The sequence below is a fragment of the Hyaena hyaena genome, unplaced genomic scaffold (genome assembly GCF_003009895.1).
Source record: "Hyaena hyaena isolate Hyena2069 unplaced genomic scaffold, ASM300989v1 scaffold_15, whole genome shotgun sequence".
Taxonomy (NCBI): domain Eukaryota; kingdom Metazoa; phylum Chordata; class Mammalia; order Carnivora; family Hyaenidae; genus Hyaena; species Hyaena hyaena.
The window spans coordinates 6125030-6152822 of NW_024080647.1; the positions used below are offsets into that span (position 1 = coordinate 6125030).

General features: G+C 46.5%; 1 protein-coding gene across 19 annotated transcripts; it reads right to left on the bottom strand.

Moving 5' to 3' along the window:
• Positions 1-27589, bottom strand: TPM1 (tropomyosin 1). Of its 19 annotated transcripts, none has more exons than XM_039220016.1 (10): positions 27325-27581; positions 26400-26525; positions 26074-26199; positions 14158-14291; positions 11975-12092; positions 10600-10670; positions 9759-9834; positions 9255-9317; positions 8679-8748; positions 1-877 (listed from the first exon to the last, which is right to left on the bottom strand). In XM_039220016.1, the coding sequence occupies exons 1-10, from the start codon at positions 27436-27438 to the stop codon at positions 795-797; spliced, it is 981 nt and encodes a 326-aa protein (XP_039075947.1). In that variant the 5' UTR covers positions 27439-27581; the 3' UTR covers positions 1-794. The 19 variants fall into 19 exon arrangements, with proteins under 19 accessions (XP_039075947.1, XP_039075852.1, XP_039075830.1 ...); XM_039219935.1 differs by lacking the exons at positions 1-877; positions 26400-26525 and adding exons at positions 5723-5793; positions 7206-7284 and having other exon boundaries at positions 27325-27586; XM_039219921.1 differs by lacking the exons at positions 9759-9834; positions 26074-26199 and adding an exon at positions 10268-10343 and having other exon boundaries at positions 27325-27580.
• Between the last annotated feature and the right edge of the window lie 204 nt (positions 27590-27793).

Here is a 27793-nt window from a genome sequence, read left to right on the forward strand (position 1 = left end):
TTTAGAAAATGTCCTACAAGGTGCATTTTATTCCATACCATTATACAATGTTTACATATAGTTATAACTCTTAAGAAAATGACTTTTCTTTACCGATTGTACGTAGTGCCTAAATCTTTTACTTTAACAGGGAGAAATGGAGAGTGGAAATCCATACTGAATGCTATCCTACAAGTTGCAATGAGCAGCAGATGTGCCAATGAGAAGGAAACAGAAGTCTTAAAAGAGCAGCGCGCCTTACAAACCCTTGGCGTGAGTGAATTCAGGCATACCGGATCCGCAGTCTCATCTCACAATAAAACTCAAGACAAAATAAATTAGTGTTGGACAGGATTCTAAATTGTACAATATTGAACGAAAGACCACAGTGGGACCTTTTGTTTTAAGTAGCACCAATCCACACCTGATTGCATTTTCAACATTAATCTTCCTGTTGAATTCATCGTTGGCACTTTCAGTGGAAATCTTTCTGCTTTAGTGAGGATTCCTAGACTGGCTGAGTATACTGTGTTGCAAACCTCTCTACTAAGTGTGGCAACGTCAACCTGGGAAATGGCACATTTAAGTCATTACGGCCCTGCCATGGGCTCGCCTTGTCTGTGTGTATGTGTGTCTTCCCTACCCCCTGACCTAGCTGGTATCTTGTGGATGTTTCTGTGACAGTGTAAAAGTAAATAAAAATGCGCTTAAGGGGTTTCATGGTAAGCGTGGTGTGTTTCAAAACAAAACAAAACAAAACAAAACAAAACGACAACAAAACGACATGAAAGAGTGTGGTCGCAGCTAAGGAGGGTTCACATGTTGTTTAACTCCAGTAAAGTCTGATCCAGCATCTGGTGCATACTAAGGTTTTCTTCTTTGGCATGAGCCACTTTCTCTGTGGTGGGATTAGAAAATTAAGTCATGAATAGCCGCACTTTGGACACAGAGGTGGTTTGTACATTTAGGCAGGCAAACTTCAGTCACAGACAAAGACGGGATGATTAGGGCAAGGCATGCTTGTAAACTACTGCTCACTGCCAGACAAGGACCCACGAAAGGGGAAGACGTCTCTGGCCCAAAGGAACTACAGGCACAGCGGGCTCTCACAGAGTGCTCAGGCGAACCTCCACCAATGCGCCACTCCGAACAGAGCACGGGCGGGGTCTGGTGAAGGTCCCCCGGCCACATACTGTGGGAACAGGGATGGTGCTTGCAGTCCTGTAGTTAATATGGCAGACACTTCTGAGTTACAGGCAGTTAAAGATCTGGGAGCTGTGTTGTAACACAACCTCGCAGAAGACAGATGATGTAAGGAGATTTTCTGACAACTGTGAAAATGATTTATTTTTGTTGCTCATTAAAAAAAAAATCCACGTTTCATGCACACTTCAGTAGGACATTCTCGTACTATTCTTATAGTGTTCTATTTATTATTAGCATGACATTCTCACCAGATTCCAACAACACCATTAGACGGAATAAAGGCATACCTTTCAGACAATCAGGGACTTCTGACATGAGCTCCTGTTTTCAAAAGCTATTTTGCCCAAGCATAGGTACATTTAATCAAACACTATACCAGATATTAAGAAGTTAGGAATATGAATATGTAATAGCAATATATATATTATATATTGCATCCTATATAATATATATATATATATATATAGTTACACACTCCTCTGCTTTGGCTTTCTAACTTAAACAGAACTCAGTTCTCTGGGGGAAAGAGAAAACAATTTTTGGTCCCCATCCTGTATCAGTTCAACAAGAAGACCTGCGATTGCTCAACTGTTATAAATATTTAATCCATATACACATAAGTAACTTTACCATAAAAGCAGTTTTGGGTTTAAAGAGAACTTAATGATTCCAGGTTATAAGAGGAAGAAAGATGCAGCTGAAGCCAGCCTTTCTGCTAATTCCCTCCACGTACAATTCTGCAGAAAGCAAGTGTTGTTGGCCCTATTAGTTGAAGGCATGGCAGTCTTGGACTTCCTGCCCATGGGCTCCATTCCTAGAATTCAGCCCAAGTTCTTTCCCACTTAAGTTTAATCCTCATTCAGGGCCAGCTTTAGTTGGTTAGTTAGGCGGCGGTTTTGCTCAAGTTGCTGGTAGAGTTGATCTGTACAGGTCAGCAAGCAGGTTAGCAGAAGAGAAGAGGCAGAAGGAAGAGAGGTTAGCCAGACGTGGTGAAGGAGTTAACAGACAGAACACAGAGATCCCTCAGGCCACCTGCCGAGCAGCTCACCCTTACCCGGTGGTCGCGTGTCCCATGCCCAGGAAGGATGGGTGGAAAAGGCCTGGCGGACTCAGGACAAGCCAGGATTTCTCTCTTGGTGGCCAGGGAGGTAAAGGGAGGAAAGGGGAGTGACAGGGCGAGAAACAGAGTGGGGAGTTCCTCTTGCACCTTACTAAAAGCACTGTGTGAATGGAGCCGCGCGCAGCTCCCGGCAACAGCTGGAGGAGCCAAGGCAGGGCGTCACGGTGGGGATCTTGCAGTGAAACTTTAACCTGCCCATTTAACCCACCTCTTCCCAGAACCCCTTTCACCTGCACTCCGGGGGCTGGCTCTCCTTTCAGGCAGAACCAGGAGGGTGCCCCTGGCTGCCTCACTCAGCTCTTAAAATGCATAACTAAGCTCTCTGTTGGTCCTCAAACACCACCATAGAGGGTGCACTCTGACCTCTCATCCAGCTATGACACAGCCATGACCCTATTCAAACAGCAAAACACGGTTTTCAAACACAGTTCTACACGGAACCGATGTAAAATTCATTTGCCGACTTCTTGAAGAGAATGGTGTTCTCGTGTGGAGTGAGATGGAGGCATACAGCACAAACGAGATCTCAAACATCCACAAGGCCACTGGCGCATCATCAGTCTTACACACGGTGTGTGATGTGTTCACGCACCATGGAGGCCAACCACAGGTGTCAGTCTGGATCTGACGGCTCGGGGGATGCCCTCCAAAAGACAAGAATCTGGCGCTTAACATGAAAAGTTGGAGGATTTACGACTGGTTCGAATGACAGTGACAATCTGGGCCCAGAAATCCTACCCCTGGGGAGAATGAACCTATCCAGCCTCTGGACCTCAGGGGTGTTGGGAAATTAATCCGTTCTTATTTCAGCTTTCTCTGATAAGTGGTAGGAGATGGGGAAGATGATAGACGCACTATGCTTTCTAGCTTGGAATGTCTGCCACCTTGTTCTACATTTTCTGGATATTCAAAGCCCCAGTCAAATGTCACCTCCTCCAGGTAGCTCCAAACATACATCTATGAATTCCGACTTGCTTCACTCCTCTACCTTCCACCAAAATAGCCCATCAAGGGCAAAGAACATTTCCGACTCATCTCTTCACCACCTCTCCATTGCCTTTCAGTGTCCTGCCTAGGACACCTAGTTGGGGTTTGCAGGGTTAAACCCCACTGGCACCTCGACACCACTGCAGGGGGGTGATCGCTATGGGCAGGCAGGATGTCTCAGTTTGCTGAGCCAGTATTTGGCCAAGCTGCAATTAAAGACCTTTGGAGAAACCCCAGAGAACCCAGAAGGTCAATGCGAATTCAGCTTAAATGACAACTGTCCCTATGCATCCCGCCTCCGGACCTGCTTCACTTCAGCTGCCATGGAGCTGGTGTGCCTGGGTAGCCTGAGGGCAGGGACCGGACGTGGTTTTACATTTGGAAGTATCTTCCCCTCCTGTCCTACCTCCCAGATGTCTGGAGCCTCCAGTACCCAGACTCAGGAATGCTTTCTGTTTGGTCCATCCAGGTTCTTGAAGCAGCTGCAGCTGTAGCCTGACCCTCTGAACTAGAAACAGGGACCCTGACAATTTCTTGATAAAATCAAGTTGCTATTTACCTCTAGTGCACCCATACCTTCTTGGGCTATTCTAGATTCCCAAAGCATCAAGTTTCCCACTTCTCCTTGTAGAATGTACTTACACAAAGTGTGAAAATCTCTGGAAAGGTTTCCCCTACCGCTCCCCCCAAAACAGATATGCCTCCAGAATTAACTGCGCCTCTGCTCAGCAGAACTTTGAGACCTGTTATTTTGTCTATAGTAGGGTTGCTCGGAGAAGAGCCCCCTTCTATTACTAGTAGGTTTAAAAAAATATATAGCAGGAATCATAGTCAAAAGCAGACCCAAGGAGCATTAAGGGGGAAAGAAAATCCATGAAATTATAGAAGGCTTTTACACTCTCAAGGGAGAGACACTGACTCCAGATTCTAAATTTTAAAAAATGTACTATGCCAGTATTACGATGCTTTAACTTATAAGCCCTTAAAAAGTATTTTTTCTCTGCTCTGAAGTCTTTGTGGAGTGACTGACAGTATTTTCAGTTTGTCTACATTTGAGTATATACCAACATGCTCAGGCTAACAAAGACAGATGAAGATCACTCACATTTAAAGCACAGGAGAAATAGAGCCAGACTGTTGAGTTGCAGAAATGTTGGGAATTAAACAAAAACCCAAGTTGTAAGTTTAAGTTCTAATTTTGCAATTTCTTTTAAAATCACTTAACTGTTGTTTTTAAAATGAAATAGCAAGACCTAAATAAAATATAACTGTATTCTGGGGCACCTGGATGGCTCAGTTCGTTAAGCATCTGACTCTTGATTACAGCTCAGGTCATAATTTCATAGTTTGTGAGTCCCAGCCCGGCGTTGGCTCTGTGCTGACAGCATGGAGCCTGCTTGGGATTCTCTCTCTCCCTCCCGCTCTCCCCCTTCCCTACTCATGCTCTCTCAAAATAAATAAACAAAACAAAACAAAAACTATTCTGAACAATTCCTACTAACTACACTGTTAAAAAAAAAAAAGAAGGAACTCCAATGGTTATACTTTAATAACATCTAGAAATGAAAAAAAAAAAAAAACAGCTGTTATCACAAAGATTATATATGTACAACTCCTCATATATATGTACATGAGGTCCTTAAGGGCACAAAAATGAAGCCTGACTTAAATGTGACCATATTTAGAAAACTTAAGATGTCATCTCATGATCTAAATGAAGGTGGCTGAGTAATGAATATACTTTTAAAAAGCTTTAACTGTTCTTTGTGCTGTAAAAGGAGGATTGACAAGAACCTCAACTAACATAGTTTGGATCCAAGTTCCAGTATGTGAAGTCCCAGCAGTGTGGGACGGCTGTGGAGCCTTCGTCAGAGCCCTGCATTAGTTAGCCGCATCCTTGCAAACAGGGCCATCTCAGCACTGACACATCTAATGATGCTCTGCCTCTGGCAGAGGAAGGCACTGCTCAAGGCACACCTGGTCACTCCAACAAGTAACGTCCCCATGTGGGGTTTCTCAGTGAGGACTACACACCAGCACCATCACAATCTCAACAAAACAAAACATCCCACACTCTAACCTTTGGAAACCAAAACTCTAAGAGGGACCCAGGCATGAGTATTTTTTAAAAGTTCCGCATGGAAGTACTGCTTTAAAACTTTTTATATTCGTGTTCAGGATGAAAAAAAAAAAAAAAGGTAGCAGCCAAAAACTAACCCTCCTATGTGTGAAGCAGGTTTGCAGTTTTATTCAGTGTTGAAACTAAAATGTCAATAAATAAGAAGTAAAAAGAATAGCAAACAGGAATAGCTTACACAGTGTTTATTTTACACTGAAATGAGGAGCTTCTGTACAAGGGAAAGCAGTGTGCCTGGCTCTCAGGCAGGATGCTAAAAGAACAAGCCAGGTCAGCTGGAGAAGAGACAAACCGCAGAGCTCAGAGAGGTGGGACAGCCAGCTTGATGAAGGGGTCTCAGGAGAAGTGAAGCAAAGAAACTTATCTGCATGAGGAGAAAAGGTGGGAGAAAAAGAAAAAAAAAAGTGGCACAATGGCAAAAAGGAAAAGCAAACTAACAGAGGAGAGTAGCACTTGAAACAGGCAGGAAGCAGACATGCAAAACCCGCGGCCAACTGCACCTGCAGGAGGAGACCCCTTGCCCACGGTGTCTGGACCCGAGGCCAGCACGGGCCCCTTTGGGTGACGGCCCATCGTTAAGAAGGCCCAGGAGTTCAAAAACAGATTTTAAGCTAACTCACCTTTAAAATACTTGATCATAGTTGATGCTACAAGTTTTCCCTATAGAATCACCACATTTAGCACCCGAAAAGACCTTAGAGACAGATGTTCTGCTTCACCCCCTCATTGACAAATGAAGGAAGAGAGGATGCAATTCTACTTTCCAAGGCGACAGTCGTGTCTCTAATGGTGATGTGGAAATTCTATAGCCTGTAAGGCAGCAGGCACATGCCACTCTCGACACTACCATGTCCATGCATGGGTGGGTCTGAAACTTCCAGCTCATCTGGAATTCAGTGCCATATTATTAGAATGAAGAGAATGCTCTGGGCAACACTCCAGGTTAGAATTTAAAGTGGGAGAAATGTAATGCTTAGGTTGGGTTAGCAATCCTGGATTAGCTGTGTGTGCTCAAAGTTCTCATATGAACAAGGTATGTACTCCGACTCTCGCTGCCTCACACAGTTAACGGTGAGCCATTAACTCCTGAGCTCATTACACATGCTGTGTAATCGGGGTCTTATATCCCAATTCTTTGACACCAGCTGTCGTGTTCACTGTGAATATTTCAATGCCTTTTGTCTAAACACAGAAAATTAAAGGCTTGGTTATTCAGCAGATGAACCGTTACTCTCCAGAACTGTGAGAAGACAGTGAGGAAGAGATCATCTCTCACAGCACCACTCCTTAGGCTGTGGTGGATCTATCTCCTCTCAGATCCTCTGGAACTGGACATTTGAGGGTTCCTTAAATGTATAGTTCTTTTACAAAAATGACCCTACTGTATTTAATTGAATCTCAGGAAACTGATATTTGAAATTTCTGGGGAAGCTCCTGCACCACTGCATAGTCTTCAGATTTTGCTTGAGCCTAGTTTAATTTCCTAAAAGGGTAGTGCTCAAGTCATTCCTATTTCAGTTCGCCGCTTGGTGGGGACAATCTAGCTCAGAGATCGTGAAATTCTGAAGAGAAAATGATGTGTATAGACTGACTTAATCTACTTGGCTTTTACATTAGTAGAATGTGAGCAGACAATAACTATCCAAGATTATGCAGAGAAAGCAAACAGAAAGGTGTGAAGATGGAGATTCTGGAGGTAGAGAAGGGAGCAGTGGTGAGTTTATCATATTAGCGTGAGGGCACGGATGTGAGCAGGCAGGGTGCATGAACATTTACATGGAAGTCATATCGTTGAGAGCGTGGTCCAGCTCCTCGCTGATGGCTTTGTACTTCAGTTTCTGAGCGTACAGCTCGTCTATGACCAGGAAGTGGAAGGCAGAGGTGCAAGGACATGGAGAGTGATCAAGAGATGGAGGGTGAGCGAGGGTGGCATGGACACCATCCCCACACAGCAGCAAGAAAAGGGCAATGCATGAAGGAAGTGATGCCGCAGCAGGTGGCCAATGCAGGAGGCGTGCGTTTTGTTTTTAAATGAATTGAAACAAAAACAAAAGAACAAAACCCGTTAGAAAATAAAACAAGAAAGACGCAATATGAAAAATCGTAACAAATATGGTTGATCAGTAAATCATGTTAAACCCTGAACAGAACCTCAGAAGGCTGTCTCCTGGGTAGGTAATAGAACATTTTTCCTTTCTATATCTGTATTTTAATTACCCTGGTGTAGTCAGCCACCTGCAACTCTCCACAGTGGAGAAAATTCCCAAGGGCAGTGTTTTGGAAGAACAATTTGTGACGCTGTAATCTGCCTCTGCCTTCAAACCTGACTTCCTGACCAAACTAGACCACTGGGGTGTCGGTTTCTTAGTGCCCCGGTGAGCTACTCGTTTGGTCTTCTCACTAAGCGACCCTGTTACTGGACCACGAGGCTTGAAAAGTGAGGACAGCCACACGTTCATGGTGGTGTCGTGCCAGGTGTGCAATTTAGTTTTTGTAGTGACGAACGTTTCATACTTTGTGCGCTGTGGCAGTCTGTTTTACAACCACCTGCCACTCTCTCTTCTCCACTAGCTTGGTCCTTCAGTGCCTTCGCCGGCCCCCTCTGCCTTTCTTGTATACTCTATGTACTCTTCTTTCTTTCGTTTTCATAGCTGACCCTTCACAAGCCTCAGAGTTCAACATTTAGGATTTCCGTGAGACAAACGTGGGTGTTACCAAAACAAAGCCTAAATATTTTAGGGGAGAAAGGCTTGAATATAATCTCAAAAAACAATGTCCTATTACCCCCAAAGCCCTTTCAGAATGTAGACTGTTTACCAAGATACTAAGGACTTAAAAAGTCCCACAAAAATCCAATCCTTACACTGAATTCGTACTTGGAAGAGGAGTTGTGTCTGAAAACAAATCCATGCCACTCTGACAATTAGGAGGTATCACTAAGCAGAAAATACACTAGTTGTTCTCACTACAACCACAAATAAACCTGGCACGCTTCTCCAGAGTGTGAAGGAAGGCCGCATGGCGTCTATCCTTACAAAGACATGTGCCTCGTCTGGTGGCTAACAGTCAGCTGGTGAGCAGAGAACTCAGAGTTTAAGAGCCACAGAATGAAAACCCCAAAGGACAGGCAGGAGGAATGTGCAAGAGCAAAGAAGTATATTGAGGAAGATGCCCTTGGATTGGCAAAATGTTTTGCCAGGTCAGTGTTCAACCATAAGACTAAATTAAAAACCAAGCTTAAGATCTTACCTTCTAAGTCATCAATGCTTTTCTCCAATTTAGTTACTGACCTCTCCGCAAACTCAGCCCGAGTCTCAGCCTGTAATGATTCCATTTATTTTAGTCAAAATTGGGAGGTTTTACATTTGGAGGAGCTACAAATACAGGGAAAACTAGAGAATCAAAATCAAGCACAGCGCCCATAAAATGGGTCTGAAACTTTAGTCAGTCACTAGCAGAGTGCACTAGCTCCAACACTACCCTTGAATATTCCCGATGTGGATCACCATACTTGGGAAATGAAGCAGCTCTGACCAGCTTCATACAAATGGACTCATTTAAAATCCTGGCTTCGGGGGCACCTGGGTTGCTCAGTCGGTTAAACGTCCGACTTTGGCTCAGGTCATGATCTCACAGATTGGGGGTTCGAGTCTCGCATCGGGTTCTGTGCTGGCAGCTCAGAGCCTGGAGCCTGTTTCAGATTCTGTGTCTCCCTCTCTCTGTCCCTCCCCTGCTCAGGTTCTGTCTCTCTCTGTCTCAAAAATAAACTATAAAAAAAATTTTTTTAAAAAATCCTGGCTCCGTCTAAAACACTCATAGTATTACCTCCTTCAGCTTGTCAGAAAGAACCTTGATCTCTTCCTCATATTTGTCTTCCTTCTGTGAGTACTGTAATTAGAAAGAGGATTCCAGATGTCAGGCTACAGCTCACTCTATACTTAGGTCTTCTAATACAAAGAAAGTGCCAGCCCAGCCAACAGATGTTGAGGATCCGTTAGGAGGTAATGGAGCCTCTGATATCAGATGGCACACTACAATACGTTCTCTGTTTCCTTGCCTATTGTTTTACATGGGATAAGAACAAGATAACTTAGCCATGTGGCACTTGGTTTAAATTAAATTGTCACAGATGAGTCACATACTCAACATAAAAGACGTTCTCTATTAAAAAAAGAATCTGTTATCCAACAACCATCAGGAAATCACCTCAAAATGATGCCATTTGCTAAACAAATACTTTCATCAGCAGGGCCTCGGAAGAGAAAAAGGATGTGTATTTTGAGCAGCTCTTAAAAGATGCTTCTCCCCCACACCATGCTCCTGGCCTACCTTCTCAGCCTGAGCCTCCAGTGACTTCAAGTTGTTCGTCACAGTTTTCAATTCTTCTTCAAGCTCGGCACATTTGCTAATGTTTTCGATCAGAGGCAGAAAGGGTGGGAGACAAGCCCAAAGAAGGAGGAGAGAAAAAAGGAGAGGGATGGGAAAAAATGAAAACCGAGTCCGAGAGAACAAAGGGCTGCCTTAAAGTAGCCAAATCATCAGGTATTAAAAAGCTCAACTGTGTCAAGCACACTGCCCCCTTCAACTTGCACCAGCAGAAAGGCAGGGTGACAAAACTCCAAAAATTATGAAGTATGATAATTTGGCTTCTTTTTTGGCTGCACCAAAGAGCATTTATGAAGGAAAAACAAAGGAGTTTAAAGGACCCAAAGAAAGCACTTAAAGCAAGAGAGAAGACAGCAGAGGGTGTCGTTATACCAAACGAACCAGTAGACACTGGAAGCTGAAAGGCGTCTGGGTTGCAGTTAAACCTAAAACCACACATGAGCCATCAGTACCTTATCCTCTGCAGCCATTAATGCTTTCAAGGTCTGATCCATTATTCTTAATTGTTCTTCCAGCTGTCGAACTTGGCTGTTAGTGGACACAGGAAATGCACAAGGCCATTCTCAAAATCAGTGTGCAGGTAAGGCATGCAGTGATACACGCATTCATACAGACACCCCACACAAGTCCTCCGTGTTCCATACTCGTAGCTCATCCATGTCAGATGAGCACAGGAGGAGCCCGGAGCTGAAACAGGTAAATGTGCAGCTGCCAGAAGGTCATGCTGTTTAGTCACTGCTCTGTAGCGCCCCGCACACAGCAGACTGGCACCAGGCCTGCTTACCTTTCTGAGAGCTCAGCCCGCTCCTCTGCGCGTTCCAGGTCACTCTCAATGATGACCAGCTTACGGGCCACCTGCAGCAGGACAAACACAACACAAACACACACACACACCATGGGGATGGCAAGCTTTGAGTACAGGGGCAGGACATGAAGGTGGGTACTGGCCCCACCGGCCCCTCAAAGTTCTTATCAACAAATAAGATGACCCTCTTTCCCATGGAGGAGAGAGAAGTGACTCTCTACCAGGAGGGCCAGTGGAGAGCAGACCAGAGGCTTCTGCTCACAAAACCCAGGATGGTTCATTTCGAGGAGGCAGTCTCATTTTAAGCCTGACCCGGGTGAAGTCCATTTAATTACAGAGCAGCCAGCCAAAGCGTGGAAGGGGGGAGAGAGAGGAAATTCACCATCTTGAAAATAGCAGCATGGTGAGACAAGATGTATCTGATGCTATGAAGGTAGGGGCTGCCAAAAAACACTGAAAATAATCCTGAGAACTCTATCAAGTTAAGAGCTCTGTACCTCAACCTCCTCTTTGTGGAGGAGGTTAAAAATGACAACAGGATAGCAACAGAAGCTAACATTAGATAAGCTAGTAAGATGACTAATGAAGTCAGCTCTGTACTTAGTGGAAGAAAGAATCTGGGAGAAGAAGAGATCCTCTGAAGCATTTCAAAACTAGTAGGCATAGTGCAACCTGGAAGTAATAACAGTAATAATGATGGTGGTAATAATAATAATAGAAAAAAGGAGTGTCAATGTCATTTCAAGATAGTCATGACACATTAAGATAAAACTAAAACAAGAGTCATGTTAGCTTTGTTATCATAGGAGGTTGTTCTCATGGGGACATGACCAGAAGCTGATTCACCCGTGAACCTATCTTGATAAAGGGATTCTACCACCTTGAAAAGAGAGGACAGACTGAAAAGGGCCTCTTGAACCTACATGGACTTTAGAGCATGGACTGTGTGTCTATACTGCCTGAACCGGACCATGTTAGGTGAATCACACCAGGAAATGCTGCCTGCATGGTAACAATATGAGAGGTTCTTTCCATAAGTGAGGTCCAACTCTCCTCTCTCCTGGCCAAAGGTCTTTGGCCTGGTCTGGGGACTGCACCGGTGGGGATCCCAGGGGAAGCTTCGGTCTTTCTCACTGCTATGGACTGGCTCCATGAGAGAGCCTGGATGCCTTGGTAGGATCAAATAAGAACGGTTTTCTGGAGAAAAAGGAACTCTGCTTCTCAAAACCACCCATTTCCACCAAGGAAGCAGAGGGTTTCATTGAAGACCGCAAGGCTGTAAGCACTGGTCCCTGGGCCCCACCAAGGTCACTGCTGAGGGGGGTCCATGAGGCTTTGGGCCCCAAGATCTGACCTCTTCATACTTGCGGTCGGCATCTTCAGCAATGTGCTTGGCCTCTTTCAGTTGGATCTCCTGAATTTCCATTTTCTCCTCATCCTTTTGGGCTCGACTTTCAATGACTTTCATGCCTCTGAAAAGGAAGAGAAGCAGGAAGACCCAAGGTTTAGAGGAGACCTCCGTAAACCCACACTGCACTGCACTGGTCCATGAGGCTTGGTGTAACTGGCAGACCAAAATAGACCACAGAGCTGCTTTTATTTCCCAAACCATGAAGTAAGAGTTTCCAGAGCTGAAGGCAGAAAAAGACATACACTTCTCTGTTTATTGTGAATGAAACCTCACACTTTCAATGCTAGTGAAGCTGTCCAGGGATCCAATGTTAAATGAAAGGTACCATGTCAGGATCCTGTTTGAAACTGGGAGGCACGGAAACAGGAAAAGCCAACATGCTTTACTTGCTATATAAATAATGAGATTTCTTCCTTTTCCTAGTGGGAAGATTCAGCTCGAAAATGGACCAAAGTTAGAACAAAAACAAATCTGTCTTCACGTACTTCTTCCCTCAAAGAAGGTAGCTACTCTTGCCCATTAGTCACAAATGTAAATATTAGATTGAACCATATGAAAATTGCTGATACTTATGTCAGACCTGCAAAAATGGCAATTTCATATGGATCAACTGAATACTTTAGATAACAAACTATGAGTTTTGCCTTTAATAGAATTCTTTCATAACAGAGGTGTTGAGAGATAGACTGATACCATCGCCTGTGCTGTGTTTGGATTTCACAGTGTTACGTTTTGGAAAATGTAAAGTGTTGTGTGATATATTACAGTTTTATGGAATAAGTCATTTTAAAATGGGATTCATTTACCAATATCTAAGTAGGCAGTTCAGACAATGAAGTACTACAGTATGTATCAGGAGACTAAAATTCTTGCCTTGTCTATAAATTCCCTGTGAGACTTTGGGTAGGCCACATCAACTTCTAAGCCCTAGTTTTCTCATTTGTAAAATGAGGGAACCGGGGTGAATGATCTCTAAATTCCTTTTTTTCCTACAAAGTCTAACATTACCAGATTGCCTTTTAGGTTTACTAACAAGTATATTTCAGGAAGAGGCAGCCACAAAACCACTGGTATGTGTGCACTGTAAAAGATAAGTCATTTTAAGGAATTCCAAAACTCTGGGTTAGGGAAGAAACAATAAGCAGCAGTGAATTATAAGCTGGAAACTTCAACTTAAATGCTTCTTTAGTCTTCAAGGCTGAAATCACTCCTTACCCATGGTGGCAGGGAGCAGAAACTCACTTCTCTCGCAGAAGGGGAAATGGAAAGAATGATGGAATACCTTCACCTGCCCAGGTCACAGCACAGATGCTCACTCCTGGTGTTCTGAGCCACCACATGACTCTGTCATCCCTCCAAGCAGGAGAACTCTCCAATTTCATGGGGTCTGTCTTGGAATGCTTCTATGCAATATGAATACATTAACTGAAGCAGTTGAGCATAAGAGAAAATGACTTCTAGAATACACAGAGTTGTGCTGGGCTATATGGCCACGGTTTTCCTTCACTGCCACAAAGCTGAATCTTGGAGTAATTATCAGGTGGAGCTAGGTTACAGGGAGTGGGCTCTGAATACATGTGTGTTTGACTGTATTTACGCGTGCGTGCACGCGTATCTTATCAGCATTACTAAGTCCAAAACAATTTACTTTTGCAGATAGTATTTCTGTTTTATCGGTGCGTCCTCTCCCAGCCATTTGCTGGGTTATTTGACAACTGATAGTCCATGGTCCATTTATCTAGGCCCAGTCTTCTTGGCATATTTTAAATAAAGTTTATCTTTTAAAAATGCCTAACTGCTCTGCGGTCAGCAGGAACGAAAGAACCGATAGGCATCCCTAGGATTTCTCATTTAAATGTCCATCTCGCTCTCTGGACAATGAGCTCTATGAAGGCAGGAATAGGATCTCTCTCTTCTTTGTAACCTTGGGGTTTAAAGGTTTGTACACAGGTGCTCCACTAATGTTAAACGAACAAACCTAGTAAAGTTATACCTGGGGTCAACTGAGGAGATGATTCCACCAAAGGACTGTAAAATTCTGAAGCCCCAAAGATCAGAGAAGCCCTCCTGTTCCACCAGGAGGAGAGGCCTGTGCAGCAAGGGTGGGCTGGGAAAGGCACCCTCACCTCTCACTCTCGTCCGCTGCCTTCTCGGCCTCCTCCAGCTTCTGCAAAGCTGTTGCCAGTCGCTCCTGGGCACGATCCAACTCTTCCTCAACCAGCTGGATGCGTCTGTTCAGAGAAGCTACATCGGCTTCAGCCTAGGCAGAGACAGTGAAAGGCATTTCAGACTGGGAGAGAAAGTGAGGGCGCGCCTGTACAAAGTGGCTGAGCCAGAAACACCGATTTTGGACAGGAAGCCTGCCCTGGGGTGAGCTACCTTTAAGTGCATCACACGCCCTGGTCAAGCCCAGAGTTCTTGGAGACATTGCTACATTGATTTATACAGTGAATGGCCACACACATGTTTCTAAGTCCACATACACAATTCTCAGCGGAGAGAGGGACCGTTAGTAAGCTCTCTCACTTGGTTCCTATGTTCCACAGAACTCCATGCTGGCTCCAGCCGACTGCTAAAGGAGCGCTTCATTATGGCCACCTCCCTCACGGGGGCCTGAGGACTGGACAGACAAGAGCTACCCAGGCTCCGCCACATGAGACAAGAGCAGTCCAGGCAGAAACCAGACTCAGGAGTCTGCATTCTCCTTTCTCCTGGCCACTTTCTCAAAGGAGTCTTATAAAGGAATTAAAATATCTAAAAACTCAGCCGTTCTAAAATATACACCATACAGACACAACCACCCCTCCCCGACCCGTTTCAGTAACCCCTTTCAGAAGAACTCGGTCATACTGGAACAGGGCCAAGACAAATTTCCCAAGTGTTCTTGAGATAAGCTTACTGGCATTTCTTACAAGGTTGCTATAAGAAAAGTTTCAAACTCCTTAGGAGAAAGCAGTATAGATACTATTTTTATTTGGTATCTGCATCTAAATTAAAATGTTAGTTTTTGGGGGATGCAATGATTACCTACTATCATAAGGACTTTTTACTATGAGCCTCAGAACACTTGTAAGACTGTGATGATACACTACATACACTTGCACGGATGTTAATTTAAATAGTATGCATTTAAATATTGCATAATAATATTATTATTGGTGTAATTTAAATATTATTGCATTTAAATATTATGTGTGGAAGTCACAGAGAGAATGTACTAATCAGGTACCAGTTCCTCATCTGCATCCACTGTAAATGTGTGTTTATCCTGGGGTGAGAAGGTTTTCAGGACACCACCTCAGAGTTTTCTAAAAATTACCATACATACTTAAGGCACCCATGCTATTTCTATCCATATTCCTGCGTTCTTTACTCAGCTGGAAGCTTCTTACATGTAAGGAATTACAGTTCCCTACACAGAAAGAATATGGGCTCAGTAAACATCTACTGAATAAAATAAGTAAGACCGACTTAATTTAAACAAAAGCAACTTTCTTAACTCATGGACTCCTGATGTACACAGTCTAAAAGGCACACGTAGTTGGAGAGAGGCTCTGATTATGGCCTTGAATGAAATAAATATGAGAACATTCAGCTCTTTGCTCCTCTGGATTTGTAAAATTTTAAATGCCAAGTTTTGTTTGGGAAAGAGAGGTCATTAGGGCATCTCGAACCATGGTGAAGGCCTCTTTATAAAAAATTCAAGTACACTTTTATCTCGACAAAAATTAAGTATGTTGTAATAACAGGCTGATGGAGACAGGGAATAGGAGAAATGGGAACTGAGGATCTGAGGAGGACAGTTTGCAACCCTATAGGCCCACAAAGTAAATCCTTAGGGGTGCACAGCTGGTAATGGGTTCTGCTAAGTCTGACTGGCTGATGAGTACGTTTTTTTCTAGAGGAGGGGTAAGAGTGAGAGGGACAATGCATTTCTTGTGTAAAAGGAACTATCGTTCTAGTCCTGTTTCTTAAAAATTGGAAGGAAGTATACATTTAAGGGTATACTTTTAGGTCAGGTCAGCTCTGTTCACTTTCCTGTATTTTCCATTTCTAGTAAAATTCTATCCCTTTTATGAACAGGGCCTGTGGTGGTGGGTGGGTGGGGGGGGCGCTGTCAGGAAACAAGCAAGTGTGAAAGTTAAAACAAAAATGGAGAGCAAAAACCAAAAATACCTTAGTAGAATGTCTGGGTCATATACTTAAAAGTATTCCCCACCTTTTGTTATTATTTTGAATATGAAGGCAAGTATCTTTGTTACAGGTGCTGTGGCCAGAGAAATGTCAACATGATTTTCTAAATGTTTTCTTGTAGTTTCTGCTCTATGTTCCACCTGAGCCCCAACCCTGAGGACTTTGTACTCACAAAAAGAACACAGTCTATGCTCTGGGGAAAGGACCTTCCAGATGGCAGGCAGTCTAGGTCCTCAGCTTGTCATGTGGCCGGGGCACTGGAGAGTAAGGAGACCATGCCCCATGCTCATTCTTGCCTCTGCACACAAGAGCTCCCTGCCTGAGCAGCTCCCACCAATCTGTAGCTTCCCTCTTGTTGTCCCTCACTCTTAACCACTCCCTCCTTTAGCTCTGGACCCTGATAACGTTAATGTCACAACTCTTTCCCAGGAGCATGTCGCAGAACCTTAGACTTCTTGGCATTAGACAGGGCCTCATACAGGGCCCGTAAGCAACAGCTGGGAATGGAGGTCCATTCTAGCAGCCAGGGCTGTGCACAGAGACCTGTGGCTGGTTCACAAAATGGGGTCTCAACTGTTTAACTGGAAGAGTCCCTAGGCATCATCCAGCAGTTCCCACGACTGGCTGAGCGTCAGAGTCCACAAGGAGGTGTGTATTAATGATGCAGACTTCAGCCCTGTCCCCAGAGATTCTGATTCAGGAGGTGAGAGGGGAAGGAAGGCATCTGCAACATAAATAAGCACCGTGTGCCATCCCTCTACCTTCCAGTCCCCACCATCCAAAGAAGCTGCCAAATCCTGTGAGAACCACTCTTCTAGCTCTCCTTTCAGAAGAAGGGGGAGAGGAAGCTTGGGCCAGGGTGCTGACCCTGCTCAGGCCATACAGACAACAGGGGAGACAAGACTAAAACCCCAGTTGTCTGGGTCCTCATGTGTGGCCCTGCCACTTCTCACGGCCTCCAGGGATCTCACAGCGGCACTGGAATTGGTGGTTCTTACCTCTTATCTTCTCTCTTCCTATGTCAGAATGGGAAGTCCTCTACAGTTTCTCCCAACACAATTCCCCACGTGGACGAAAGGCTTCGGTGACAGGGGCCAGCCAGAACTCGGAGAACAGTTACTGTACTGCAGAGCAGCCACTACCTCCCTTCGGAGGTATGGTATTCCACTGAAAACTTCACCAAGCAGCGCTCATGGGTGACATCTCACAGGCGGACACAGAGCCATTTGCTCTCAAGCTGGGAAGCCAACGCCTGCTGCCCTTGAGGTTTCACAGCAACACAGACAAAGGTGCCTGCTGGCTACAGCTGGGACCTGGGAGCAGTGTCTGGGATATGTCTATCTGCACGTAAGCTTTCCCTGGGAAAAACCAGGACTCCCACTGGCTTCTCAGGCCCTACCATACTGGGCTCGTCGTAATTCTGTTTGGGTCCCTAGAACTCAACTTTAATTCCATAAATTAATCACGGGTACTTCGTTTATTTTTATGTGTGTGTGTGAATATATGTGTGTGGTTTGGACTATGCTCTGTGTTCAAAAGGCCCCTACTTCTCACCTTCACTAGCTTTTATTTCCAGTATGTGTTTTCTAAGTTTGGAGGTTTATTTAGGTATTCTCTAAGGTTCCTTCATCACAGAACCTGGGTAGTCTACTTAAGATTTAAGCTTTGATTACCTCTGCCAGTACAAGTCCCCAACCACATGAGTATCTGTTATTTAAAAAGCACATATAAACAACAAGGAGTGTAGGAAGGGTCAAGACTCCAGATGCAAATTATTTCCAGGCAAGGAAGTCACCCTTAGTGTGCTGGGTTGGCTTCTTCTAACAATATGTTGATAACTACTGGTGGAGTCTTTCAGTTTGGGATGCTGGTTTCTTTTATTTCTAAAGTGCTATTGTGTCCCAACATGTAATGAGCTACTCAGAAAAGAGACTGCTATACTAGTAAAAGCTACCAATTATCTCCCTGCAGATCTGTTGTTAAACAACCACCAAGCACTTAGCAGCTGTGCCTGGCCTGTCCCCTCACCCAACCCAAAGGTACTAGCTACCTACACGGAAAACAAGGGCAGGCACACCACTGCCCACAATCCCCAAAAGGTACTACAAAGAAATCAAGGGGAGTAGAGCCACTTCAACGCAGCAAAATATTACCCCAAATCCAACTAGACAGAACACTTTTATGATGTCTAGATTTTCATGAAATCCAGATGTTTCAGCCAATACAACAACAACAAAGTAAATAAAAATACCAATGATTTTTACTTTAAGAAAGTATTCTAGTTAAGACAGTAAAGAAAAAAAAATAACTAGGAGAATAACATTCTATCCTAAAAAATGATCCTCTGGAATATGTTTTCAAAGTCCTGCCCGAATCAGAGTGGAACATGGGATGATCAAAGGTCAGGCATTTTTATTTCATGCAAACTGTAGTTATAAAGTGAAGGTTTCACCCAATTTGCTGTGTAAGACCAAGTGACTACAGCCAAGTTAAACTTCTGCCCTTATATGGTAAGGAAAGGGGAAAAAAAACCCACTGATGACATTAAGGGGCACTCCCATGGATAACAGATAAACACAACCTCCTCCTCTGTGCCAAGGCCTATAATTTATGAGGCATATTTGTATAATGAGGGAGAACGGACATGAACAGGGCATTGTAATGCCCTAGCCGTGCCTACATATGAAAACAGAAATCATGAGTGTATATTCCAGTTATTGCCAGTCTGGGGGTGCCAATGTGAGCACAAAGTGCACTCCTGAGTTTCCTAGTCTCAAAGCTATTTACCAACTCGAAAGTGGGAGAGGGCAGGAGACTTTTGTTAATTGATTATTTCCCATTACTTAATAAAGTTGCTAGTTAAGAACCTATAGGCTACAACTTTAAGTCTCGTGGTTTGCTGGATACTACCCAGAAAGGAGGAAAGACTCACTCCTTCGTGCTACCTTTTCCTTTGATAATAACAAAAAACATGCAAAACCCTGGTGTGTCACAAGACCTAGAGTCAATCATTATATCGAGCAAAGTATGCCCATTCCAACAGTTTGAAGGGCCCACACACCTTGGAAAAACAAACCAGTAGTAAATAAGGGATAGGCGGGCTTTCCATGGTAAGTGCTGGCAGAAGAGGGCCAATTAACTACGGTATGTCTGAACTTTTGGGGATCAGAATTGAGGGCCAACTCTCCAGTCAAATATTTCTTGCAGTGGCTCATGATTTTGTCACTAAACCTGTATCCTTGTAACTGAGACAAACTGTGACTACTAGCTTAACTCAAAGCTATGTCTGACAACTACCAAGAGACCACCTCAAATTAAAATTAACTACCTCTAAATTCCAGTTGCAGAAGTTAGGAACAGCTCTTAAACTGAAACGGTCTCTTCTGACTCACTCCTCAAACTGCTATCTTAAAACTGCTATCTTAAAAGGTTCTGGGGAGCCAGGGTGGCTCAGTCAGTTAGGCATCTGACTCTTGATTTCAGCTCAGGTCATGATCTCAGGGTTGTGAGATCGAGCCTTTTTGTCACCAGACTTAGCCTCCGGCGTGGAGCCTGCCTAAGATTCCCTCCCTCTCACCCCACCCTCAAAAAAAAAAAAAGTTCTCTGTCCAATCACCTGGATAGAGTGTTTTCAAAATTACTTCCAAAAAATTTGAAACTATTTTAAACCACTTTAAACACAAAGCTTTGAAAAGAATGAAAGCACCGTCTTTAGCCAGCAGGCCCAGGAAGACTACTGTTAGATGCACAAAAGAGAAGATGGGCATAAAAGTAACAACGTGCCCTTCATAAAATTAATCTTCTGTGTCTAACATCAAACACTACAACAGGAGCCAACAGAAGGCTCTCCTGTATAGGACTACACACTCCCTTTCTTAGGAGGGTAAGGGGAGTGCTCCTGGCTTCCACCGCTAATGCCACTGCAACCAAACATTTCCTCCAGTCTGCTCACGTCCTCTCTCCATTCAAGTTTCCAAAAGAAAAAAAAAATTATTGGTTACATGCATTTATATGCAGTGCTTTAACATGTAGCGAAAAGAGTAGGCCATTTTCCGGACCCTTTGAATAGGTGGTGAACTGAAGGCGAAGCGGCAATGAATAAAGCCAAGTGCTGTGCAGTTTTAATACCAGCTGACACTTAGCACTTACTCTGTCGTGCCAAATACTGCTGTAATTTCTTTACACATGCTAACTCCTTTTGCCACCTCAACAGGTAGATATTATTATTATCCATGTTTTACAGTTAGGGATCTGAGAGAAGAAGTTAATCTGCCCAGCATCTCACAGGCAGTTAAGCAGCAGAGGCCAGAATTCAGATCCTGGCAGTCTGGGTCCAGAGTTCTCATTCTTATCCATCACGTTCTATTAGTTCTAATGATTCAAGGACAGCTGTTAGCCAGTCAGAGAGGGAACTGGAGTCACTTTATTGCCTTGTTGAATTCAGACACATCAACGGGGTCTCTGCTGACTTGTTCTCAAGAAAATTATTTCTTATTAACTTCCTGATTCCTGTCTGTATTTTACCTGAAATTTCCTCTAGTTAGGCCTTCCTCCTAAGAGGACCCATTTGTTTCTATGTATGTTATGCAAAACAGGTACTGAAGTTTCTGCAGCCAGCCATATTGCCATTACAAATACCTAACCCAGAGGATTTACTCAACTCAAAAGAATGGGTCCGTTTTAAGCACAGCTGGACACCATATTATGCTTGTCATAAAATTCCCAAGGTGTTTGAGTATCCTGATTTAAAACACACACTCAAAAATCAACAAACAGCAAATGCCTGAGCTACCTCTGAAATCCTGTTCCTGTATGTTGGATACATTTGCCTTAGGAGACAGGAAGGAAGCCAGGTATTACATTCAACATGGGGGAGGGGGAAAGCCGGGAGCGAATACACCCAATAATCGTTGACATGAAGCCAACTTTTTTCAATACTCGGTAACAAAGGAATATCTGTATAAGACCACTAGGGACGAGAGACGGTTAATACAAAGGGAAAGGTAAGCGGGTCCTATACTATGTATGTCAGAGACCGGCGCTGTCAAGGTCTCAACCACCACAAAGAAACAGACTTCCAGAAAACCAACGGCCGACGGGGATGGTGGAGTTTAGCATCCCCGGGCCCTAAAATCTGGCAGTGCCCCAGACTTTCCCTGTCAGCGCCCCTTTCCAAAGGAACGGACTTCCCAAAGGATTTCCCTCTTCCCTCCCCACCCTTCTAGTAAATAATGCCAGCAGCGCAAAGTGCACCTCCCGGGGGACCCGAGACACCCGGGCCGAACGCAAATACGCCCAAAATAGAGCCCTTTCTGGGAAAGCGCGGTTTCCAGAACCTTCTCAACACCCCTCCTGCTTCTCCTCGGGGCTTTTACTTTAAACCAGAGAAGATGGAAAAAGGAAGGGCCGAAAAGAACAGGCAGGGCCCCTCCCTAGAGCCCGACGCCAGCTGCCCCAGGTGCGCCAGGTGCGCCCCCGGAGGCGTGGGGGCAGGGGCAGGTGGGCTCTGGAGGGCCCCGCACCGCTCCGTGGGCCCGACTGGGGCGGAGGCGCCTCTGGGTGGGGAGGGGGGTGGGCAATGGGTGGGTCCCTTACGGTCTCCCTCAGCTTCCTCTCGTAGTCCAGCTCGCGCTGCAGGCTGCCCGCGCGCTCCTCCGCGGCGTCCGCCTGCTCCTGCAGGCTCCGGATCTTCCTCCGCACCGCCTCCAGCGAGCTGCTCCCGGCCATCGCGCGGGGCGGCGGCCGGCTGGCGGGCGGACTGCGGTGGGAGAGACCGGCTGCTGCGCTCCGGCCGCCGCTGCCGCAGCCGCACTCCTGAGCGCCCCGCCGCCCCGCCCAGGCCGCGCGGCGAAACGGCGGCGCCCCCAGCGGCCCAGGACCAGCCCGGAAGTGGCGGTCTCCCAGGAGGCGCAGGCGAACCGCAGGCGGGTGCGCGAGCGCCGGGGGCGGGCACAGAGGGCGGGGCGGGGCGCGCGCCGCAGACCCCGGGAATAGGCAACCCGCGGGAGACACTGCGCATGCTCGCGGCACCAGGGCTGGCGGAGGTGGTGGGCGCGCAGAGGGACACCTGGAGAGCGGTGCCGCGCCGGGAGGTAGGCCAGCGCTCCAGGGATTTACTGCGACTCCTAGCGCCCCTTCCTGGCTCCGTGGTGAACCTGGGTAACGGACATGGCTGCTAAGGGCGATGGCGCCGCCTACTGGCGGCGAGAGTTCCCACTCGGGAGTTCTGAATTCCCAAGCCTGAGAGAGAGAAGCTGAGCCGAGGAGTTTGGCCTGAGTGTGTCCCCAAGACCGTTCCTCGTTGTTAAGAACTGCAGCACACAAGATCCTACCCACAACAACCTTCCTCTGTCACCAAACTCACGAAGTGAAAACCACTAACATACGCATTGTGATTAAACCTTTCTAAATGCAGCGTTCCGAGGTAGGTTAGAACCCGGCTCCTAGACTCTCTCCTGGCTGTTGACTTTGGCCAAATAACTTGACTCTTCTGGGCTTCATCTATAAAAGTGGGGTTAATAGTAGTACTTCCCTCATGGGGCTGTGGTGAGGATTATGAAATAATACAAAGCGCCTAGCACAATACATTGTACATAGTTCACTCAAATGACAGCTTTAGTGAATAAATGTGCAGGCACTGTCTTAAGAGTCAGGCGGGGGCCCATCACTAGCTGCTTTCTCAGGGCCGAGAGACTCTTTGGGGCTCACTTCCTTTTCCGCAAAACAATCATCTCATGGGCTCCTTGTAACTTACAGACTTCTCTGGTTTTAGATCAGCCTCAGAGATCAGGAATCTGACCAATTCTGGGCTGGACTGAGATGCCTTTAAAAGGCACAGCCATGAAGGGTACAGAACCCTATGAGAGCTTCTGGCTACAGCGGGATGAAAACCCAATCGCTGGGAACCGTCCTCTGCCAATTCTCCCACTGGGCTGCGTTTTTAAATGCCTTCCAAGTCTCATATGGCTTTCTTCCTCACCTTTCTCCTGGGAGGTCCTTCAAGTCAATTCCTGATGTATTTAAGTGTGGGAATAATGAAGAACAAAAACATACTTGACAATTCCCTCCTCCTCCTCCAAAACCCTAACAAGGAACCTCCTTTGCTTTCCCGATTCCTTTTCTATGGACTTTGTCACAGTCTCCGCGGAGACTCACAAACCTCAGCATGTGCCCTCACGTCCTGTAGGTGGAGCCCCTCGCTTTGCGTCCGCACAGTTCATCTGGTCAGGCGGGAGGTTACAACTCCTCCCCCAGAAAAGTCCAGACAGTGGGCCTTCAACTTTGAAGGTGGAGGAAGGGGGTGCCAGGGAAACTCCTGGACACTTGCAAGTACTCTAAAGCAGCCAACTAATGACTTAATGTCCTGCTTTTCAAACACCTGGGAAAGACAGTTTCAGGTGAGTTCATTTTCATGCTGATGTCATTAGACAAGAGTTTAGGACAGTTCTCGACCTTGGCTGCACATTTAAAAAAAACTAATGCGTGGGTTCCACTCCCAGAGATTCTGATTTAATTGGCCTGGGGTGCAGTCTGCATATGGGGTTTTAAAACCTTCCTAGGAGACCTGTTTACATAAGGTTGAGAATCACTGATTTAGGAAGCGAAGACTTACAAGGAATAAAGACTCAAATACTGCAAATATCAGACACACCACAATTATTGCGGAAATGGTTGGGGGCCAAGGAGAAAATGGAGCCCTTGATCCCATCCAGCCTCACTTAGGTGGAACACCAAACATTTCAAAAGAAAACCATTAGGATGCTTGCTACCTTGTGATTTACCATCTTTTAAGCTAGGAAGACCCTTCTTTTGGAATAAAATTGTAAAGAATGTTGGTAAATAAGTAGAAAAAGGTTCTCAGTGTAGTATGATACTACCACAGGAAGGTGACCTCCAAGCTCCCTCTTTCTCTAGTGGTATCAGTCTCTTCCTCCTTAACTATTGATTATTGTTATTCATTAGGAATCACTTTAAATATAGCATTTCTTTGCAAATGTTCTTCTTCAACATCCCTACACATTCCAAACAGCCTACAATGTCTTGAAAGTTTAGATGATCAATCTACTACAGAAAAAAAAAAAAAAAAGAAAGAAGGAAAAAAGATAAGTACCATATTAGGGCCAGTTTTCCTGTATGAAGCCAAAACACAGTTTCAAAAAGCTCCCTCCCCTGCTAACCCCGCCTCCACCAAGGTGGCTTTAAATATCCCCATCCACTTCTGCTCCACCTCATTCCAAAGCTCCCTTAAACAAGACTTTTCAATAAAGACATGATAGCACTACATAGTTACAATAATTATGATCTTTTTTTCCCTTTAAGAATTGTAGCTTTTTCCTTCTTCAGTCTTACTGGGCTATTTTCAAATTCTCTGCATTCTTTTCCTTATAAGGAATATCTCTCCTTGATCTATCAGCGGCTCTTTTGAAAAAGCTAAATAAACGTCCTGCTGGAGAATTTGGGGGAGACAGATCTCCTCCATTTAGCCTTACACGGAGCAGACATCTGATCTACATTATACAAAGCAGACACAGAGTTTGTATGTGTTTTTTGGCTCTTTTTCTAAAGCCAGGTAGTTTGTAACTTTAATGTTTTAGCTAAGTCAGTGCTTCTGTGAACCCCTTTTCCAGTAATCTTGATGTCCATTGAAACCCCTCCCCTTATTTTATTTTATTATTATTTTTTTTTTTGTCGATTCTAAATATCCTATGTCTGGATTTCCCATTTGCAAGGCACACTTGGAGACTGATTACATTTTAAGCCTTTCATGCCACAAAAAGCCTTGACTGGTTTCAAGACCCAAGACCCTCCAGCAATTTGCATTTTACTCTCATACAAAAAATTCTGCCATTGTGCTTGGTAGTTCAACTTCTGGGCACAGCTTTCCTCGGTGCTCATACATTCTTGGAATTGTTACTAACTTCCCAAGGAATTCTTTCCTAATTGGGCCTCTAGCCTTAATGAGCTTCTACAATGGAATCCAACAGTGTGAAAAGAAGTCGTTCCTTTGGAAATCTAATGCTTGGCTTGACTTATGGAGCAGAAGAGACAAGCTCTTCAGCTAAAAAGATTCCAAAGGGCAGTGGACAAAGTGCTGGTGGAGTTTTTGCAGTGTGTGCATCACCCCTGAAACTATGTGGTGGTTGTCAGAAGGCTGACAGGTGGGGGTGGGGCAAGGAGGAGGGGCAGGGGGCAGTTAGCTCACTATACCATATAAAGCACTGAGCTATATATAACTCCCAGGGTACTTTCAGGATCTAGTGCTGTCAGACTGCAGACCCAAGCAAGTATCATCTTCCCAGGCAGATCTTAAGGGCTGGATTAAGGCTTCCCTAGTGAGCAAGGAGGCCTCAAGTGTCTCTGCACCCCAACATCAAGCTCAGCCTTCTAAGTAAAAGTAGCACCATGTCATTCCTTCAATTTAGAGACCAGGCTCTCTGTATCCTGACTAGAGTCACCACTGAAAACCCAGCATTCCCACCCACCAGCTGAGGCAAAGGAAACAAAGTAAACTAGGCGTTTAGTTTGCACAAACCTTGGTGATGACACCGCAGAGGTTTTCTGCCACCAGGGAGGCAAGGAGCCACTCCACTCCCAGCTTCTTGCCCACCCACCTCCACCCCCAGGAATGGGGGAAAGGAGAGAAAGAGAGAGGAGTGGATGAAGTATAAATGAATGTGTGCAATAGAAGTCTGAGGCAGCATCCAGTGCTCTGGGCCATGTCAGGGCCGTGTGCGGGTGGGTGTCCAGCAGGAAGAGGTGACCCTCCTCCATTGCCCCTTGGCCATTGTGGTGACCTCAGAGTGGCCACTGGGCAGGAGTTGAGGGAGGTACTGTGTGCGTGCACTTACGTCAGTGGCCTTTTTCTCCGCCAGCTCCAACTTCTCCTGGGCATCTTTGAGAGCCTCGGAGTATTTGTCCAGTTCATCTTCGGTGCCCTTGAGTTTCTTTTGCAGCGACACCAGCTCATCTTCCAGCTGGGAGTTGGCCGTGGGGGATGGGGAGGGGTGGGGGGGGGGTGCAGCAGGCAGCGTGATCCCGCATGGGAGGGGTGTGGGTGCACAGAACCAGAAGGACAGGGACAGCAGGAGAGAGAGAGAGGGAAAGACAGGGAGGGAGAAAGAGAGAGACAGAGTTAGCCATTCGTGCGCCGTGCAGCGCCGCGCGCCCCGGGTACCTTGGCGGCGGCCTCATCCGCGGCCAGGAGGCTGTCCTCCGCCTTGTGCAGCTCCTCCAGCACCCGGTCCCGCTCGTCCTCCGACGCCCGCAGCAGCTTCTCCTTCGCCGCGATGTCCTCCTCCAGCTGGGGGGCGGCGGCGGGCGGGCGCGGGCGGCCGGCACGGACCGGGTGTTAGACACACAACACACGAGCGCCTGGTTGGCTGCGGCCCCTCGGCTTGGGGCGCCGCCGACTCGGGGTTCAGGGTCTCTAGGTAACCTCTTCTCTCCTGAGTATGGAGCCGCACTGTGGCCCACCCTGCACCCCCAACCTCCCACGGGACGAGACTCCTGCCGAGGTCCCAGCGCGCTCAAGCCCACACACTGGGGGTGCAGAAAAACGCCCCCAGACCCCCTGGCCTTCGGACCGTACTCTCTATTCTGTTCCATCTTTGTTCTTAGGAAGGAACTTCGTGACTCGACCCCCCCCCCATCCCCCGCCCCTTCCCCCAGCTCCGGCTCTATCCCAGTTGAAGGTTTCATTCTTCCCAGTCAAAAGTCCAGAAGAACTTCTAACACTTTCTGGACTCGATTCACCCCAACCCCCTCGGCCCCAACTCCGGTCCAACAGTGACCCCCGATCCTGAGAGTCAAGTGCCTCTAGGAGTTGAGTAGACCTCGCGGGCTCTGGGAAGCAGAGGAGGGAAATAAACGTCCCAGACAAGACCAAAGAGTTAGAATAAGCCTGAGTCTGGCTCTTCCCCTCCCCCTTCCCAGCTGCGCGTCCCCGGCCGCCCGGGAGTGTGTGCGTGTCTGGGGGGTGGCTCCCCGTGTCCTGGGGGGTGAGCGGCGGGGGAAGGGGTGCCAGGCGTTCAGGGCCCGGGGGCACCCTGTGTGTGGGGGGGTGGGGGAGTGGGGGGGCGCAGGGCCGGGGAGGCGCAGACCTGCTTGCTCCTGTCCTCCGCCGCCTTCTTATCGGCCTCCGCCTGCTCGGCTCGATCCAAGGCGTTCTCCTTGTCGAGCTTGAGCATCTGCATCTTCTTCTTGATGGCGTCCATGGTGGCGGCGGCGAGGGGCCCTGGGGCTGCGGCGGGAGCGGAGAGGCGAGTGCGCGGTGGGGCGACCGAGCCGAAGTGCGAGCGCGGAGCCGCCTGCTGCTCCCAGATATGTACTTTCCCAAGGGGGCGACCGCATTCCTAGAGACAGCCAATACTTTTTTGGAAAAGCTTTTTTCTCCTGCCCCCTCTCCCCCTCTCCTCCCTCCGCCCCCTGCCCCCGCCCCGCTCCTTCCCGCGGGGGCCGCGCGCCCATTCGCTGCCGCCTGCCGGCCTCCCAGTTGACGGTGGATATGACTATATATGGGGACCGGAGCCGCCGAGGCGGCGGCCGGGCGAGGCCGCCCTGTTCCCAAAC